An 18336-nucleotide genomic window follows, 5' to 3' on the forward strand; every position below is an offset into this window, starting at 1 on the left:
TTCAACGCTTCGTACCAACGGCAGCTGCTAAGCAACAGTTCTTTTTCTCTTTAAATCTATAAAAGCGACAAGCGCATTTATGAACCACAAGAGCCCCAAAACGGATCGTAAAATTACTACTACCACTACAACTGTGTTTTGTTTTCTCATATTAATTTTATTCTTTACAGTCAGTATTTGTTAATTATTTAACCAAATTAAAGCCTTTAATTGACTCACCGTAGTTTTATCTGTGGGGCAAAATAATCAATTGTATGTGTTTTGAAACATTTTTACTAATTATTGTTAATTTACTATGTTTATGTGCTATGCCTTTATCTGTGAATTACTCCCCTTATTGTCACATCTTTACATTTAAAATAAGACGAATATATTAGCTCATAATTTATCATTATGGTTCAAATCTATCCTATGAAATATCATTGTTTTCATGATTCATTGTTGAATTCAAGTACTTCTATCATTTAATAGAATAAAAATGTGTTCATTTGTGACAGCAGCAACATTTAACGTAACGGCATAATTTTATTTTTTAAATTTCAATGCTTATTATTAATAATAACTAGACAAAAATTTGAATAGTCATTGCTGGTAAAAATATATGTAGATTGAATCAAAGTCAAAAAATTACCTTACTTTATTACTATCATAATTTTACCTGGATGATAGCAGTTTCTTTGCTTTCTAACATTCCAAAGCCATCGTAAGTAGTAGACATTCGCCCAGGGCCATATGCCGGTTGTATTATAATTTAATTTTTGCATTGAAACTTGCAGTTTTTATTTTCTAGTTCATCACTATGGTAGTGACTCAAGATAATGTTAGTGACCATATTTCTTGGGGAACAGCTAAAAGAAAGACTTAACCTTAGAAAATTCAGTCTATTTTAACATCCTTTGATGATTATTTAAGTGGAACCCTTAAATACAAATTTCTAAAGTTCACAATATTGTGAGTAGAACAAAAAATAAAAAGACAGTGTATAATTTGAAGTAAAAAAAAGTGCAGTAATTTGTTTTTGGATTAAAAAAGAAACTTATCATAAATTTTTCAGTGTAATCTTTAAAATCTCGTGTCTTAAATGGTTTAGTTTTCCTTGTTTAGTTTGTTTTAGTTAATTAAGAATTATTGGTGCAAAAACCATTTTTGGCCATACCGCACCCTACAACTTGTTTTATGAGAAACATTCTGCTGTGAGTTAAAATTAAATTGATTTTTAAAAATTAATGTCTATTAGGTAATTAAAAATGTTATTGTGTGGTTCATCCCCAATTAATATAGTCAATATTGGATTAAAGCTACCAAAATGGCGTCTCTGTGTTTTAAATTTGCTACTCTTGGTTAAATCGTCTTCCTTGTGGCACTGCAGAAACAGAATATTTAAAAGGATTAAAAAATCAATTTGCTTTATTTTTTATTTCCTTTAAAGCAGAATGAAATAAAATTTAACCTGTCACACAAAATTGATTAAACTCCATACTTACATTGATTTAACATTAGACCAACTGTTCTATTTTTTACAACACACTTTTTCTGAAATCTTCAATTCAACTATAGGTACTCTTTACATTTCTATTAATATGGTCTTTCCAGGCTTATATAGTTTGATATACAATGTAATGTTTATGGTGCTTCTACTTTTAGCATCTATATCAGGGGTTTCCAACTTACACGAGGCCAGGGGCCGCAATTGAAAACACCAGTCTAAGGACGGGCCACAACTTTATCAAAATTTTATATAGGACTCTTTTATGTTTGAAGGAACATTAAATAGTGCTGTCAGATTTTTATAAAAGTTTTTTTAATATTTAAAAAAAAAAAAACGAAATAACAAGCATTACATATAATATTCAATTCAAGGAATTTAGATATAACATAATGTTCATTCCCTCTTTTATGCACTTTAAAATTTATAAATGTAAATAATTTCGTACAAAATGAGTGGTTTCAAAAAGTTAATTTGGAGAATTTCTCATACGCACATGCTAAATTAGATTCACAAAATAAAAAAAAGTATAAAAAGTGAAATAAAAAAAGAGAGCAACATACACGATTATTTTTGTATTTAAATAAATATTTTCTTGGATGCCAAGCCTGAGAAATAAATTTTTTTGCACCGTTGGCATGTTAAATTTCACAGATAACAAAAAAATTAGTTTTTTTTTTTGACGAGAAAAGTATTTTAAGCTCTTATGGATTTTTTAAGAAAATTGTCCACAATGAAAACTGATATATTTTAGTTCGCGGGCCACAAAAAGGGCCTCGAGGGCCGCACAGTTGAAAATCCCTGATCTATATAATAAAAAGAAAAAAATACCTTCTCTGTTTATTGTGTGAAAATACATTTATAATATCTTACGGTATTTAATTGATAGGGATATTTCCCTATTGTGATCTGTCTTGCCAATTATAATTGCCAAGGTGCCAAATAGATATTAAACTCGTAAAAAATCTTTTAAAAAAAGGAGTTCTAATTTCAAGTTGGTCCCTTTTTGTGATTTTTTTAAAAAAGTTTTTCCAAGACTTGGTGTTTTTTCTCTCGCAGATCATGATATGGAAATCTCCCCTCATAGAATTATATTAAAAAGTGTATTCAATAATTTCTCCCAAATTATTTTAGGGATTTTTTTGTTTCATACCTTTCTTATAAAAATAAATAAAAAAAAAGAAATGTTGTAATTTAAATGTGATTCCTAAAATTAAAAAAAAAAGATATTGAAATATTAATTTAATGCATTTATTGACCAGTTTTATGTGTTGATAGTTAATTCATGACAGTAATATTATTAACTATGTTGTAGGTAAGTCCATAAATACTGAAATTAAGACTTAACAACTATTTTTATAATTGAAGGTGTTCTTTTTGTTACTTTGGTTTATTTGATATTGCTGATGATGACAGACAGATTGTGCTGTTGGAGGCACTTTGTTGGCGTAATTTCACCGACTGCTTGTTCTGACGAAATGATTTTTTTAATTTTACTATATATTTTTTTGTATGTAACTTGTTTATTATTATGTTAGTTCATTTTATGTTTGTATAAAAGATTGCATTTATTTTTTTTTACAGGAGAGAAGATGTCAGCTGGTGGTCCAACCGAACTTGAAGTCCTTCAAATGAAGGCAAACCAAATTACGGATGATGTAATTATTTTAATTTTTTTAACAATACTAAAATTAATCATAAATAAATTTCATATAAAGGATTATTATTAACTTTGCTGTGATATATATCAGTGTTTTCATCATAGAAAAAAAATGGGTGAGAATTTCTCACCCTTTCTCAAAAACAGGGTGAGATTTCAAAAAGTTAAGTGAGATTTCTAAAAACTGAAAAGAAAGAAAAATCATATCTTTAATCATAATGCATTTTTAATGTCTTCGATTTTTTAAAGCATTGAATATTTTTGAATATATTGATTATCATAGAAGATTTTGCCTTTACGAGGTATTTGTCCATCTTACATTAGTGCATAAAAATTTGAATGTCTTACATGAGGAAACCTTACCTACAGTAAACAATGTGTTCTGAAAGGGGTTCTGTGGTTGTGTTTTGTTGTTTGAAAAGGTTCTGAACATTGCTAGTAAATAGGGAAGCTAGATAACGGGACAGATGTTGAAAATAATGAAAGATCCAGGAAGAAAAGTGAAACAGATTTCATTCTAAATCAGGGTTGGGTTTTTGATGTCAAAAAGTGGTTTTTGACATGACAGGGGTATAATACTGGTTTAAACCGTCAAAAACCCGTCGAAAATGTCAAAAACTNTGTTCTGAAAGGGGTTCTGTGGTTGTGTTCTGTTGTTTGAAAAGGTTCTGAACAATGCTGGTAAATAGGGAAGCTAGATAACGGGACAGATGTTGAAAATAATGAAAGATCCAGGAAGAAAAGTGAAACAGATTTCATTCTAAATGGCGTAATTCGAAGCTTTTTCCGAAATGCGAGAAATGCGTGAATTTCTCGCAGTAATAATTTTTTTAATGCGAGAAAGGAAAAAAATATGCCAGATTCTCGCGCTGTAGTGAAAACACTGTATATAAATCTTAAGGTTAAAATAGTAGGGATCATTCACAAATATCCCAAAGTTAAACATAAATCTAATATCATGGCCCTATTACGAGTCATGCATGTGTATGATTTGAAATATCTGCTAATTTTACAATTATCCCGCTGGCAGAATTTTTATGGGTTTTCTGCTACAAGCCTTTCTAAGATACTTTTAATAATAACTAATATACATGTTGTTAATTAACCGAAACATAGTATTTGCAAATAAAACTATTTATTTCTTTAAATTGAATATGTAATATTTTTTAGCTCTAAAATCATGGGCCTATTTGGATGTAATAAAGTTTTACATATTTTTTATTTAAATGAATATATAATATTATTTCATTCTAATATCATGGGCGATATTCTCACATTTTGTAAGAGATAAACACTCTTATTATTTAGCATTTCGTAAATCATCACACAAAAAAATGAAAATCTTAAAATCTGTGAAAGAAAAGGAAATCAATTTTTTTTCTCTCAAATAAGAATAAAAAGAACCACGAGCATTTCTTTCCCTCTGATGCATGAAAGAGGCATCTTTTGAATGTAATTGTGGAGGAAAACAATCTTTGTAACATTTCTGCAGAAAAGAAATTTTTTGCTTCAGTGTTCTTTATTTTTCATTTTTCTCAGATAAGAATCGAAAAAATACAAACATTTCTTTTCCCTCTTATGTGCGAAAAAGCATATTTTAAATGTAATTTTATAGAAGAAGAAAAAAAAAATTGAAAATTTTTGCAGAAAAGAAAATTTAAATTTCTTACTTTCTAAAGGAAAAGTCTTTCTGCAAGAACTCTGTAACAATGTCGCCGCGATTCTGCTACTGTGACAATTATCTTATTCAAAAGTCAGGATGTTAAAATTTATGCTGCAACCCATTGTAATACTACTGAAGAACCGAATACTGTGTGGATTTAAATAAAATCATCACAAATTAAGTGTGTCAATATGTCATTACTCAAATGCAAGCTTCATGTTTTGAGAGATGGTATTAAAAATCGTGCAGGATTTTAAAAATCATGGAGAAATCTGTACCCAATGACTGCTGATAAGTCAATTTATGTTGTGTAAAACCAGGTTTTTATTATAAGAAAACTTATTTAACAATACAATTTAAAATTAGTTGTGTAGTAGCACATAGTAGATATCAAATTTTATTATTCGTTTCAAAGAAAAATTAGATTGACAAAAAAAAAGTTGCCGGAAATTATGCTGACTGAATGATAATATATTTTATACTAACAGTCTTTAATTCAATACTGATTACTTTTTATTCCATGAGTTTTACGCCTGGATTAATATATTAGTGTAGAGTCATAGATTTATTTATCCTTATACTTTAATGTTTACTTACAAAAGCACTTGTATTCTGATTCCCTGACTGCCGTTTTTAGGATTTTTACAGTTTGAACCAGTTTTAACAACATGTAACCAATTGCTATTATCTTAAACCTAATTCTGTCACATGACGCAGAGGTCTCAGAATTCAGAGCCTCAGGCAAATACCCCTCACCTAAATAAAAAAGATATTCAGATCTATTATCTATTCAGAGCTATTGTTTATTTCAGACCTATTATCTATTTCAGAGCTGTTATTATATATGCAGAGCTCTGAATATCTTTCTTTTAAATCAATGACTTTTTTAAAAATAATAATAAATTAAGTGATTTAAATTGGTTCACCTTGAATTAATTAGTAAATTTTAATTTGTTATCAATACAATCTAAGTTTGCTTCTAAACTATATTCCATATTGTTTAATAATTTTGACTTCCAAATTCAAGTAATGATTTTGTATTTTGCAATCATATAATCTCAGTTTTAAAACTGCATATTTTATGTCCATTAAAATTGTTTCTTTTATGAAAAATATTAAATTTAATCATGCTGGTCTTGAGTAGTTGTCCTTATGTTCTTGATTTTTTATGATTAAAAATATTCTGTCCCATTATTGTCCTGATTATTAGCATTTTGTCGCGGGGTTTGAAAAAATCCAAGGTTTTTTTTTAAAAAAATCCAAGCTTATTAATAATTTTTGTCAAAAATCTAGGTTTTATCAGATTTTTGATAAAATTAAAAAAAAAAAGTTTTTTCGGAAATGTTTTAAATTTTTATTTCTGCTTCCTTAATGATGTTACAGGATTTACTTCTAACAAGAAAGTTAAATGTTCAGTAAATATAAATCACTCGTTTTGTTGTAATGTAACCATTTTTTGACTTACATCCAAATTCCAATAATGATTTTGTATTGATTGAACTCAGTATTTTTTAATCAAATCGTAGAGAATCAATCATATAAAAGTGATACCTTAAAAGCAGTGGTATTAAGGTAATTATTTGTATCAAAGAATAGAAGTTGAAAAATAGAATAATAAAAAATTGGTTGTTAAAAAAAATATTTAATGATATTGCAGGTGATTTTAAATAAATAAAACCTTTGTGCCATATTACAATTTCTTTATTTTTAAGTAAAAGAAACTAACCTTGCTTAATTACAAAATATGGCTAACATAAAATTTAACCTTAATGTGGTTTATATTCTACAAAATATTGTAATTTTACCGTCTGTTATAAATGAACTATTTTTTTCTAATTTCGAAAATGATCTGCAACTATTGGAGTTGTTTAAGAGAATCAACATTATTTGTTTTTGTTCAAGATTATTATGTGTTATTTTGGTTTCTTTATGGCTGTTTTGTTATGTTATTGTAACAGTAGCGAACTGAAAATTCCTCGCTGAGCCCCACGCCTCTTTCATCTGAATTTGTCATTCTTCTGTCTGTGTAATGAATTAATGTCTTGTGAAAAAAAGTTTTTTTCTCCTCCTTGCTTTTAATTTTGCGTAATTTTGGTATCAAATAAAAATTCTTAGTTTTCGCTAATAGTCTAAAAATATGAAGTAACCTTGTATTGCATTCTATTTTCAAATTGTAGAGAATGCTTTTTGGTGATTATTATTAAGTTTTTAATAAAAGCCATTCAATTTAGGGGTAATTCACTTATTTTTTGATGGTATTAGTAGCAACACACTACAAATCTTTGTCGGTTTTAAAGAAGTGTTACCCATTTTTTTTTAAGTTTAAAGAAATATGCCGCACAAAATAGAATGTTCATAGCTGTTAATTGCGCTATTTTTTTATTTGTTTGTTGCCCCTTCTTTAAAATAATCTAATATGTATGTATTTAAAATGCCATAATTATAAACCATGCCAAAAAATTTCCTGAATTATATATATATATACAGAGTGAATCTAAAAAGATGGGCAAAATTTTAGGAAGTGACAGTACACACCCAAGCAAAAAATTTTTATCAAAGAATGCATGGTCAAAAACAAAATGCAAAGGTGCTGGCGTATTTGGAAAGTTGTTTGATGCAAACATAAAAGCTCCATTCCTGTTACGAGTTACTGCGCTGCGTTACTTGTCGCCAAGCTTTCCTCCGCTGCAGGGAAAGTTTGTGTTTCAGAATGTTCGCTTATCTTTTCTTCACCGTTGTACTATGTGCATAGCTGCTGCTGACCACTGTTTTGAACATTTATTGCAAGCACATGCCATTAAATTTACTTTTATAGCTTGACTTCATCGTTCTTTGTGTGTTTTTGCCTCATATTAGAACATAAACTTTGACGCCCTCTAGCGGTTTTGCGTTTTGTTTTCGACCATGCATTCTTTGATAAAAATTGTTTGCCTNATATATATATATTTAGTCGATTATTGTCCTGATTTTATTTTGAACCACTACAAAACCTATTTTTACAAAATATGGTGCATGTTTTATTGTCTGTTTGTTAGCTATTATGTTACTGAATATGTATTTAATTTGTATCTAATTATTTTTCTCACTGTTTATTCTTTTTTTCTTCTTTCAAGTCTCTAGAAAGCACTCGGCGAATGGTTAGACTAGCTGAAGAAGTAATTATTATTTTCGTTTATTAAAAGTTGTTTCTCTATGTAAAGCTGCCAATTGTACTGGTTTTTTTCCAGTTTATTGTTTGTTTTAAAATTTAAATGAGTAATATAAATTAACTCACTGACTGTTCTGCACATAAAAAGTTGTACTTTAACCCGCAGTCTTCTCCTCTAAGCAAAACCGGTTTTTCCATGTTATTAGATGGAGAAATAGTGTATTGGGGAGAATTATTCTACCAATTTTGCCCATTTGCTAAACCGTCAGTGGGTTAAAACAAAATTTTTGTTACTAGCTATCTGTTAAAAATTTTCTTATCGTGAACTTTCTAATTTAAAATAATTTCTAGTTTGTATCCCATATTTTCCGGCATATAGGTCAATCCAATGTGTGAATTGACCTCATCTTTTTACTTAAACGCATTGAATGAATTTCACAGGCTTTTTATTTCCTGTCAATCCCTAACTTCACGCTTATAAAAAGAAAAAAATTACTTAGCATCAAAACTTCTGATTTGCGTTTTTCTGAGAAAAAATTTTTAATAACATTTTAAATAATGATTCCAGCCTTTCATTCAAAAATATAATAGAGCTTATTTTTGCTTTTCCACTACCAAAAAACTTATGCTCTTTTTGTATTTTTTTGTCTGTTACTATTCATGTTAGATAAGTCAATCAAAAACATGTATATATTGTTGCATAAAAGATTTGTGTTATACATGCATTGCCTTTTTTTATTGCATTTGTTTTTATCTTTTTATGCAAGGCATCAGATTTTGGGAAAAGTCTTTAAATGAGGAGCTTTTCTGAGAATTTTCAGTTATTTACAGAAAATCTTATTCTGTTTTACATTCATGTATCTTTCATGTCTGATTTTATTTACTTCCTTGTTTAAAGTTTTTTTTTAAATGATATGTTCTTCTTATATGAAAATATTTCCCTTCTTAATAAAATAGTTTAAAAGCTTTCAATTGAGTACAGACTGTGTTTTAACATATATCTGTGTACTATTTATTATGCTGCTACTAGTGCAAGGATACTGGTATTCAAACGTTGGTTGCTCTTGATGAGCAAGGAGGTAAGAAGCTTAATTTTACCATAACTGTTCTGATTTTTCAATGTTCTTATTAATAGTTTACTTAAAAACATAAGTACTGATTGTTATGATCTTACAAAATGTAAAGAATTACTTTTTATCAACCAAATGTTAATTTTTCTCTCAATTTTAAATTCAAAAAAAAAATTTTTTTTTCTTTATTTTAATTGTTAAAAAAACAAATTGTCAGAAATCAACATTCAGTTATATCTTTACCATATAAATTTTAGAACTCAAAAGCATCACTTTTTTCATATATCCTTAAATTGTTATGGGAGCAAAAACTATCACACTAAATAACTTTTATTCTGATCATCAGAATTTCACATACTAACTGCTAGTCTTATGGTCTCAAAAAGTTGACCCCAACTATGCTAGTTAATTAGTGCTTGCTGGTGCATAACTTATGACATCGGGACATACTTTTTCTGGTTTTCTTTTTAACTGATTTGAATTTTAGACCATGAAAATAGCTGTAATCTGTAAAATATGCTTCTCAATACTTTGGTCAACAGAGTGGGGGGTCGAAAGTTTGAACCTGGACGTTAATTTTATTGTATTTTGCCCCATCTCAGTAACTCTTAAGACAAATTCAAAAATGTTTGTACACAGTTATAAAATTCATTTATCCAAAGATTAGTCTGTGCAAAATATAATTTTTACTAATGGTTTAAAAAAAAATTTCAATTGGTAAAATTTTAATCTAAAAAATTTTGCAAAATTTTAAGCTGAGAGAGCAGTTTAAATCAGATCCCTTAATGTTAATCTCCAAATTATTTAATATAACAATCATCACAACAATGGCTTTTTTGTATTCCTAATATCTCTCATATTTTTTTAGCAAATTGCAAGTTATTTGCAAAAAAATTTTAACATTTGATTACCCTAAGATAATCCCATGTAAAAACTATGTAATAATTTTATTTAATGGTCAATTATTAGGTATACAATTTTTTTTCTAATTTTAAATTTTAGTAATTTTGAATGACAAAACCTAAAATTAGAAGTTCCCATTTGGAACAAAAATGTGCTAGTTCTTAAGAATTGAAAATTTAAACTGAGTTTTTTCTTATATTATTGCAACCATTTTAAAATGTTATTTTTTTATAAAAAATTTATATTCTATTATTTTGTTGTGAATTTATAATGTGCAGTTTGATTTGGTTGAAAGGTTCTTGAGTTATGGTATTTCAAAAATGCACAAAAAGTAAACATCGTACTAAAGAGTGCACACTTTTGACTTATCTCCTGACTAAACTATCAGGGCTGTACTTATAATACACCTCTTATTTCATTCATTCTCATTATTACAATTTTGAATTAAGGTATTTTTTTCATTGCTTTAATAAAGCAAAAGAAAAGTATCTTTTTCTTTTATTTCAACATACTCTTAATTGCTCAAGTTTCGTAGGATAATTGTCATCAACAAGTATTTTGCTTTGCCCAAAATTTCTTTTTTCATGAATTCTAATTAGTTTCATTCTTTATTCTCATACAAAATACTTTTTTCAACTCTTTATCCTTTTTTATTAATTTATATTAATTTATTTATTATTTTGCCTGTTTATGTTTATATTTATTTATAGATTTTTTTCACAATAAGTTTTCATTTGTTTTTGTATTTTTTATTTTGTTTTTAGAGTGAAGCGGTTGGCATGAAAACTATAACAATGTTAAATGACCAAGGGGGTAAGATTATTATCATGTTTCACCCCTTGAGTTAATTTCATTTTATTGTAACAATAAAAAAAAGTAAAAAATATTGACTGAAATGTAAGAAACTCTTTGACAACAAATTACAATTCAATTTTTTTCATATTTGTATATTCAATTTTCTTTTTTTCATATTTGTTTACGTAATATCTATGCTATATAAATAATTAGATGTATCTTAGTATTTTTTGAAAAAAACTTTTTTCAGAAATTAAAAATAATAATAATACACATCAGGCTGTTTAACTTTAAAAAACATCATTGGTAGTTGTCATGTATCATCTGTTGTAAGTTATCATTTATTAATTCACAGTTAATATTGATTTTCAATATAGAAAAAAATCAAATTGATATTTTAATAATTAGCATATCTCAATTAAGCAAATTATGTAATACATGAACATTTTTTCAGTTATACTCATGTTAAGAATAGAAACAATTTTCTGCTTTTTTAAATGTTACTATAAATAGTTAAGGGTGTAACAAAAAGTTTTTGTAGCGGAGGGCCAAATTACCTGGGTGATTATATTAATTTTTCATTTAAAAAAAAGATCAAATTTGTGGGGAAAGTAGTTATCGATCATGTCAACCTTCATCAAGGAAAAGGTACCCCACCATAGAATCGAGTTAACATGTCTTATATACTAGGGAATTAGAATTGTATTCTTTGTTGTGGTAGTTTACACTACAGTCCTCCCCCACCAGAATTATATCTGTGATAGAATTCGATGAAATGATACCACTAGTTGATGCATTGCTGTTTTGTGAGAAGCCGTGAGAGCAGTATTAAGTTCACTGTTGAGGACACTCCTGTGTTGCCTTTAGCAGTCAAGTGAATACGTTGTGTGTTATCGAGACTGAGAAGCAGGAGGACAATGTCGCAGTCACAACTAGCAAGTCAACTGTTTAATGTGGACCATCCATCTAAGTAGGCGAATTCATATCGAAATGGGCATGAATGTCAAGATAAAGATGTTCATATCGAGGTGGGAGTTTCTGTCTAGGGAGGCATGTTCACATCACGCCCGGGTCACCAATGTAGGAAAAGTCGTTATCGACTATGCCGACCTTCATCTATGAGAAGGTACCGTATAGAATCGAGTGGATTGAAATTGTATTTTTTGTAGTGTTAGTTTAATTGTTAAAAATTGTCTGGATGTTAATACATCTACTTTGTCTGCAAATAATATGCCATATTACCAATAAAATTGTAATAGCTTCATCACCTACTTTTCTGTAATTTTTTTAAAAACATCTCCATTCTCACCTTTGTTCGGACTAAAGACTGTAAACAAAAGCAGAATTTACGCTTTGAATCTGCAGCACCATCTTTTTGTATTTAGTTCCCCGGTGGACTTATCGTAAACACACGGTTCCCATTAAAACACTGAAGTCAAGCATCACTGGCTGAAGTCAGTGTACGGGTGAGTGACCACTTTGATCAACCTGCAGAGGGTGCGCAGTATCCGTCCTCTTTAAACTATTCTACCATAAGGTGCTCTACCTCACGTGCATGCTACCAAAGGGGAGAAGCCATCCCCTCTGCGGAGGATCAAAAATTGCGATGGCATGTCTTCAGATCATCCTCAGGGTTGTTTCTCAGGCTGTCTCCAATAGCCCATTGCGTAGCTTTAGTGGGATGTAAATAAAATACCTACCTACCTTCAGTATATCTAAATTTAACTGAAAGCTTCAACACAGTCAGATAGTGATTTTCATCGTAAAAATTTAGCCTAATCCAATATACATGTGGCAATTATGAGATTCTTGAAACCACTTAATGTTGTCTAAATTTAAGTTAAACTCTATAAAAAAAACATTACTTTCTGTTCTTTGGACATTCTCTCAACTCAGCTTTATAATTTGATTTGAAACAAGTATAGAGATGTTTTAAAATGCGTTTTTCTCCACATTCATTTGTTTGCTTTTTAAAAATATAACATAGATGAAAAAGAATCTGCAACACCATTCTGGAGAGTTTTTGCTATAAGGGTAGCCATGTATCTGTATCTTCATCACTTGTTAAAATCTACTTGCTTAAATTTCCGAAATTTCGTAACTCCACCTCCTCCCTCTGGCTTCGCTCCGAAACTCATCCTCAAATTATTAAAAAGATGCACTTAAAACCATATCTTAGACCTATAACAGTATATCTAACATGTCTCGTAAGTCTTAAAATGATTTTGAAATAACTCATTTTTTATGACTTTGTTAATTTCAGAGCAACTGGATAGAATCGAGGAGGATATGGATGTCATTCACACAGACATGAGGGAGGCCGAAAAGAATCTCACTGGAATGGAAAAGTGTTGTGGATTATGTGTTTGTCCCTGTGCAAAGTAACTAATACACACTGATATTTAATTAAAATTGAAAGAAGATTGTGCCAGTTTCATCTCATATATAAGAATTTTTTAATCGTTTTTTCAGCAGTTAATGCTTCTCATTTACACAGGTTTTCTAAAATATTGATATTTTTAATATGTTATAATACTTTTAATTCAGTATTATAACAATTTGTGATTTTCATTTTAATTGCAAATTTAAGCAAAAAACATTATGTCTTTATTTGAAATAGTTTTATCCTCCATAATTGGTAAATTTGTTTTTACACGGTTATATCAGAGGAGGTTATTTTTATTTATGCTAAATTTTATTCATCAATCCAGTTTACAGGACATCAACACAAGTGGTGTTTCCACTCCAAGGAAATGACACTGAATAAATTTAAATTTGCTTGCAAAATAATCTTTACCTTTGATAACATTTTGAAGTCGATAGAGGTAACCCTCAACATACCTGCCAAGTCTTCTTTATTTTACAACTATCTCCTGTTTACCAGCATATTCTCAAATTTTTCCGTATTTGTTGAAGAATTAAAAAAAAAAAAAAATTGGTGATAAAATATCCGCTGATGGTAAAAATATTTCTCTTCAGATAGTGCGATTGCCAGTACCACAGTATGTTGAGTGTTTATAGTTTAAGTAATTATAAATAATAGTGTAAAAAAGTCTTCTTTAGATTAAGTGCTAATAAAGTGCTTATATTATTTCCAATTTTGAATTTCTCTTTTAGACTTACATAATTATGCATGATGTATCGTAACTTTACTCGTAGCCTAAATAATGCCGCTAGTAAAATCTCCATTATTTTATTTCTCCAATGTTGGCAGGTATGCCCTAAAAACGACCAACCTCCATTAACGACCATTTTTCTATGTAACCCAGAGTGGTTGTTCCCAAGAGGTTTCACTGTATAATAATTTTTAAAAATTTAATTTCGTGCAAATATTTTACTAAGTTGACCGGTAAAAAGAGTTGTGTCTGAAGTTCTTATGCTTATATTTAAATTACCAGAATTGCTGTCATCATGTCTAGGTACTTTTAAGGTAAGCCCTGGATAAGGGCTTTACAAGCCTTGGACATGCTGCCCTTCTTTCAAGTAAGGGTTGTGCAGCCTTTCTTTGTGAATTAAAATAAGAATATTTTTTCTTTTATAAGATATTTTTTTAATTCACTTTATTCATAATAATAATCCTTAGTTAAACTTTGAATATAATTATTGTAAGATAGGGAGTTATTTTCCCATATTAAGAAGGCGCCATACCGCAGAAGAAAATTTTCATTGAAAACTCTTTACTCATTACTAATTTGAAAGAAAGAAAAAGTATGTTCAGGCAAACCTAGAGTTGTCATGAAGTTTCAATTTCTGAAAAAAATACTTCAAAATATTAAAATGCAAACACATTATGAGAAGAGAACTTCTCCGTTGCGTAATCCTAAGTTATCATCTCTTAATTTATTTTCATTTGTATAGTTTAAAATTTTCTTTTCAGTATTTGAAACTTCATGGCTTACTCTACGTTTATTTGAATACTCTTTTTTAAAATTTGTAATGAAGGAAAAAGAGAATTTGCAACGAAAAATTTCTTCCTCTGTATGGTGTCCACTTAAGAAGAATTAAATTTCCGTGTAGTAAGTGAATGTTATGTTCCAATTTAGTTCTGTTTCTAAATTTTGCCTTTCCATCACAATTATCAATTCCTTATTAATTTAAATTCGTTAAATTTTTAAGTAAAAATAAAATGAATGATAATTAATACACGAACCTATCTTTATATTGTTTTTGTTACATGTTGTAATTTTAAAACAATTGAGTGAAGTCTAAGATAGGGTACATCTATACATTTTACAGATTGTGCACCAAAATCTATGTACACCACTGAGATTGTGTAAGAAATTTTCTCTTGTTTTCAAATATAATATCAGAAAATTTTTATCTTAAGGAGTTATGTGTGAAAAACTAGATTTTTTTCCCCTGGAAAAATATACTACCAGAAAAATTCTTGAGCTCCAAAATGTGGATTGGTATTCAGCATTCCCAAAAACATACATTTACAAAAAAATGAAAACTTCTAATATTTTCAGATAAAATCCTTTTATTTTCTGGCCTACAGTTTAAAAATGCAATTTTGTAGGTTGTTAATGTGGCAGTTTGTCCACAGTTAAAGCATCAAAAACTAATGCATATAAGAAACTGATTCCCTTTGCTCTGAGATTGTCACACTATATTTTTGTATATGGAAAGCAAATTTCTTTAATTTTCTTTATTACAGAGCTGCAGACTTCCGTGATGATTCACGCGCTTGGCGAAGCAATGAGGATGGAAAAATCATCAATTCACAACCTGCTCGAGTAGTTGACAACCGAAATGGTGCAGGTCCAACTGGTGGTGCATTCGTTTCCAGGTATCTTTTTTTAATTATTTTTTCTTATCTTATCCAATTTTAAAATTGTAAAAGAATCTTTTTTCTCGTAGCAAAGTGAAAAAGAATTTTTCACCGATCCAATTTTAAACTTGGGCAGAAGTTCATGTGTTGTAATAATTTTGTTTTTAAATTTAACTTTTTTTCGTCTTACAGTAAGCTTTTTATTTTTTTAAATTTTTGTTAACTAATCATGTAAATCTAAACATGTTATTTATTTCTCATTTCTTCTAGAAAAAAAAAAAGCTTTTAATATTTTTTTTTTTTACCAATGTTATCAAGCATGTTTGTGTGGTTGAAGATCGTCATCCGTGCATAAATTGTGAATAATTTGAAGCTTGATGCTCTAAAAGAAAGCATTATAAAGATGAGTGTTGTGTGATTAAAAAACTACATTTTTGTGGTGTTAAAATAATATTTTGTAATATGCAATCTAACTGGTTTATTGTGAGCTCTTATTTAACGAGATTTCAGGTTTCACGAGAAATTTTTTAATTAATTGGTGGTTTAATGTTAAAAAGTCCATTAAAACTATTTTGTTGCATATAATATTGACCTCAGTTCATCCAATGATTCAAAATATTTTTTCAGATTTGCAAACAATAATCGTGATTATTTTAACTCGCCTAAAATGTAGAAAACTTAGAAAGATATTTTCATAAATTAAAATAAGATAATTTGCTTTATCACAGTTGTATGGAAAGCAAATCGAATTTCACGATAAATTAAATCTTCCGCAATTACACTAACTCAGATATAATCTAATTTTGGAACATTTTCATGAGGTGTGAGCTTTTGCCAATCAGCTTTATTTATTTAATTTTTTTTGAAACCTAATGGTTGATTCAGATTATGACTGCGTTAAATTTTGAAGCAATATTTAGTTATCTGCAAGGAAGACACAATGCAGTTTCAAAAAATAATTTTATCGTATGTCAATTTCTGCTAATGAAATCCACTATATATTTTTTTATTTAAAGTTGCATTTAGATTTACATTTCTTTTAAACAAATGTTATTTTGTAGAATTACAAATGATGCAAGAGAAGATGAAATGGAAGAAAATATGCAGCAAGTGAGTTCAGTGCTTGGAAATCTAAAAAATATGGCACTTGATATGGGCAATGAGATTGATTCACAGAATGTACAGGTTGACAGAATCAATATGAAAGTAAGTTATTGTGACCATATATATATATGTAATGCATCCTCTCGCATTTCCTGCATAACTTTCGATCCGAGTTTTTTATTTAATCATAATAGATGAAAGTTAATTTTCTAACAGTTGTTCTTCTGATTATTAATTTGCAGTCATTTTTTGAAAGGATATATCCATACTTTTTATGAATCATTTATTGAGGAAAATCTATTTACGAATTATATACATGGAGCAGAGCTCCTGGATACAAGTTTACAGTATCAATTTCCAAAAGATAAGTGCGCACTTTTTTACGTGTACCGTATAATTAGTCGTTCATGTCATGTGATCTGTAATATCCAAACTTCTTTGTTAGAATTGACGCCACGAGATCATATAATTCTTGATTTTAATGGGAATTCGGCTTCATTAAGATATTTTACTGTGCAGTATGGACTTATTTTATCAGTAAAGATTTCATCGCTATTCAATGAAACTTTATATATACGCGAAGAGCTTAGTTACTTATGAGAAAGAGATTATTTAATGTTCTCACTAATCAGAAAAGCTTGTCTGCAAATAAAATATAATTCTTTTTAAGTTTAATTTTATTAAGTTAATAATTTTTTTAAGTTTCAAGATCCTTTTAATTTAATTAAGCTAGTATTTTAGATGTTACATATATATACAGTGAACTCTCACTACTGCGATATCCAATAGAACAATAACTCCCTTTATTACGATGATGTTTCATGGTCCTGACGAACTTCCATATGAATTAATGTCATGCTCCTCTCAATATTACGATATTCTCTGAAGCAATAAACCCCTGTAAAATGATTTCCCCCCAAAAGATTTCAACCTTATTTTCTCCATTTATTATTGGTTTAAATAATGTAAAAAATCTTATTTCATCATCTTTTGTCATTTTGTCCATCTTTTCTGACAAGAGAAGACTCACTGCTGACCACACCAAGAGCTTTGATTCTTAGAATTGCCTCTTTTATCTCTCTAAGTCACAGATGTAACATTCCTATCTGAATTCATTTCCTTCATGTTAAAAACTTATCATGAGTCAGAAATGACCACAAGTATCACATTAACACCTGAAAGAGAATTTTTTCTGTGGAGGGTGGTTGAAGCATCATTCACAAAGTAAAATCATTTTTGTGCTTTGGATTCAGTGCATACTTTGTTGGTTGACTTGACAGTTAAAAAAAATGAATAAACAAACAAAATATCAGATTACTTTAAATAAAAATGGTTTTTAGGTATATTTGCAATTTTATTTTCTGAATTTCAATATTTAACCATAATTAACACTCTGCAAATTAATTTTTTGCAATATACAGGGCTGATTGTGCTCCGGAAAAATCCGGATTTCCGGATTTTTCGTTAACAGTGATCCGGAAGTTTCCGGAGATCGAAGGTCCAGACGTTTCAAAAAATCATTGATCACAGAAGTTTCCGGAAATCAAATTTTCAAAGGTGGAACTTAAAAACACAGTTTATTTTATTTGTTTGTAAGGGAGGGCCAGAGAGATACTTTATAAGCTTATATTCATAATTAATATTCATTTTTTATCAGTAAATAGTTGTTATAATCATAAACTCAAAAAAGAAAGACATATTTGTAAATTTTAATTACTTCTCCAGGTCATCATAGG

General features: G+C 28.8%; 1 protein-coding gene across 1 annotated transcript; it reads left to right on the plus strand.

Annotated features, from left to right (window-relative positions):
- Positions 1–78: 78 nt before the first annotated feature.
- Positions 79–16702, plus strand: LOC107454063 (synaptosomal-associated protein 25; the record flags this gene model as incomplete). Its single annotated transcript, XM_043055157.2, is given in 7 exon segments — positions 79–252; positions 3071–3144; positions 7923–7964; positions 10695–10743; positions 12989–13106; positions 15383–15514; positions 16558–16702. Coding segments are annotated over 6 exon segments (552 nt in total), but the record flags the coding sequence as incomplete, so codon positions are not given.
- Positions 16703–18336: the final 1634 nt, after the last annotated feature.

Source organism: Parasteatoda tepidariorum, unplaced genomic scaffold (genome assembly GCF_043381705.1).
Source record: "Parasteatoda tepidariorum isolate YZ-2023 unplaced genomic scaffold, CAS_Ptep_4.0 HiC_scaffold_57485, whole genome shotgun sequence".
NCBI classification, from domain to species: Eukaryota; Metazoa; Arthropoda; class Arachnida; order Araneae; family Theridiidae; genus Parasteatoda; species Parasteatoda tepidariorum.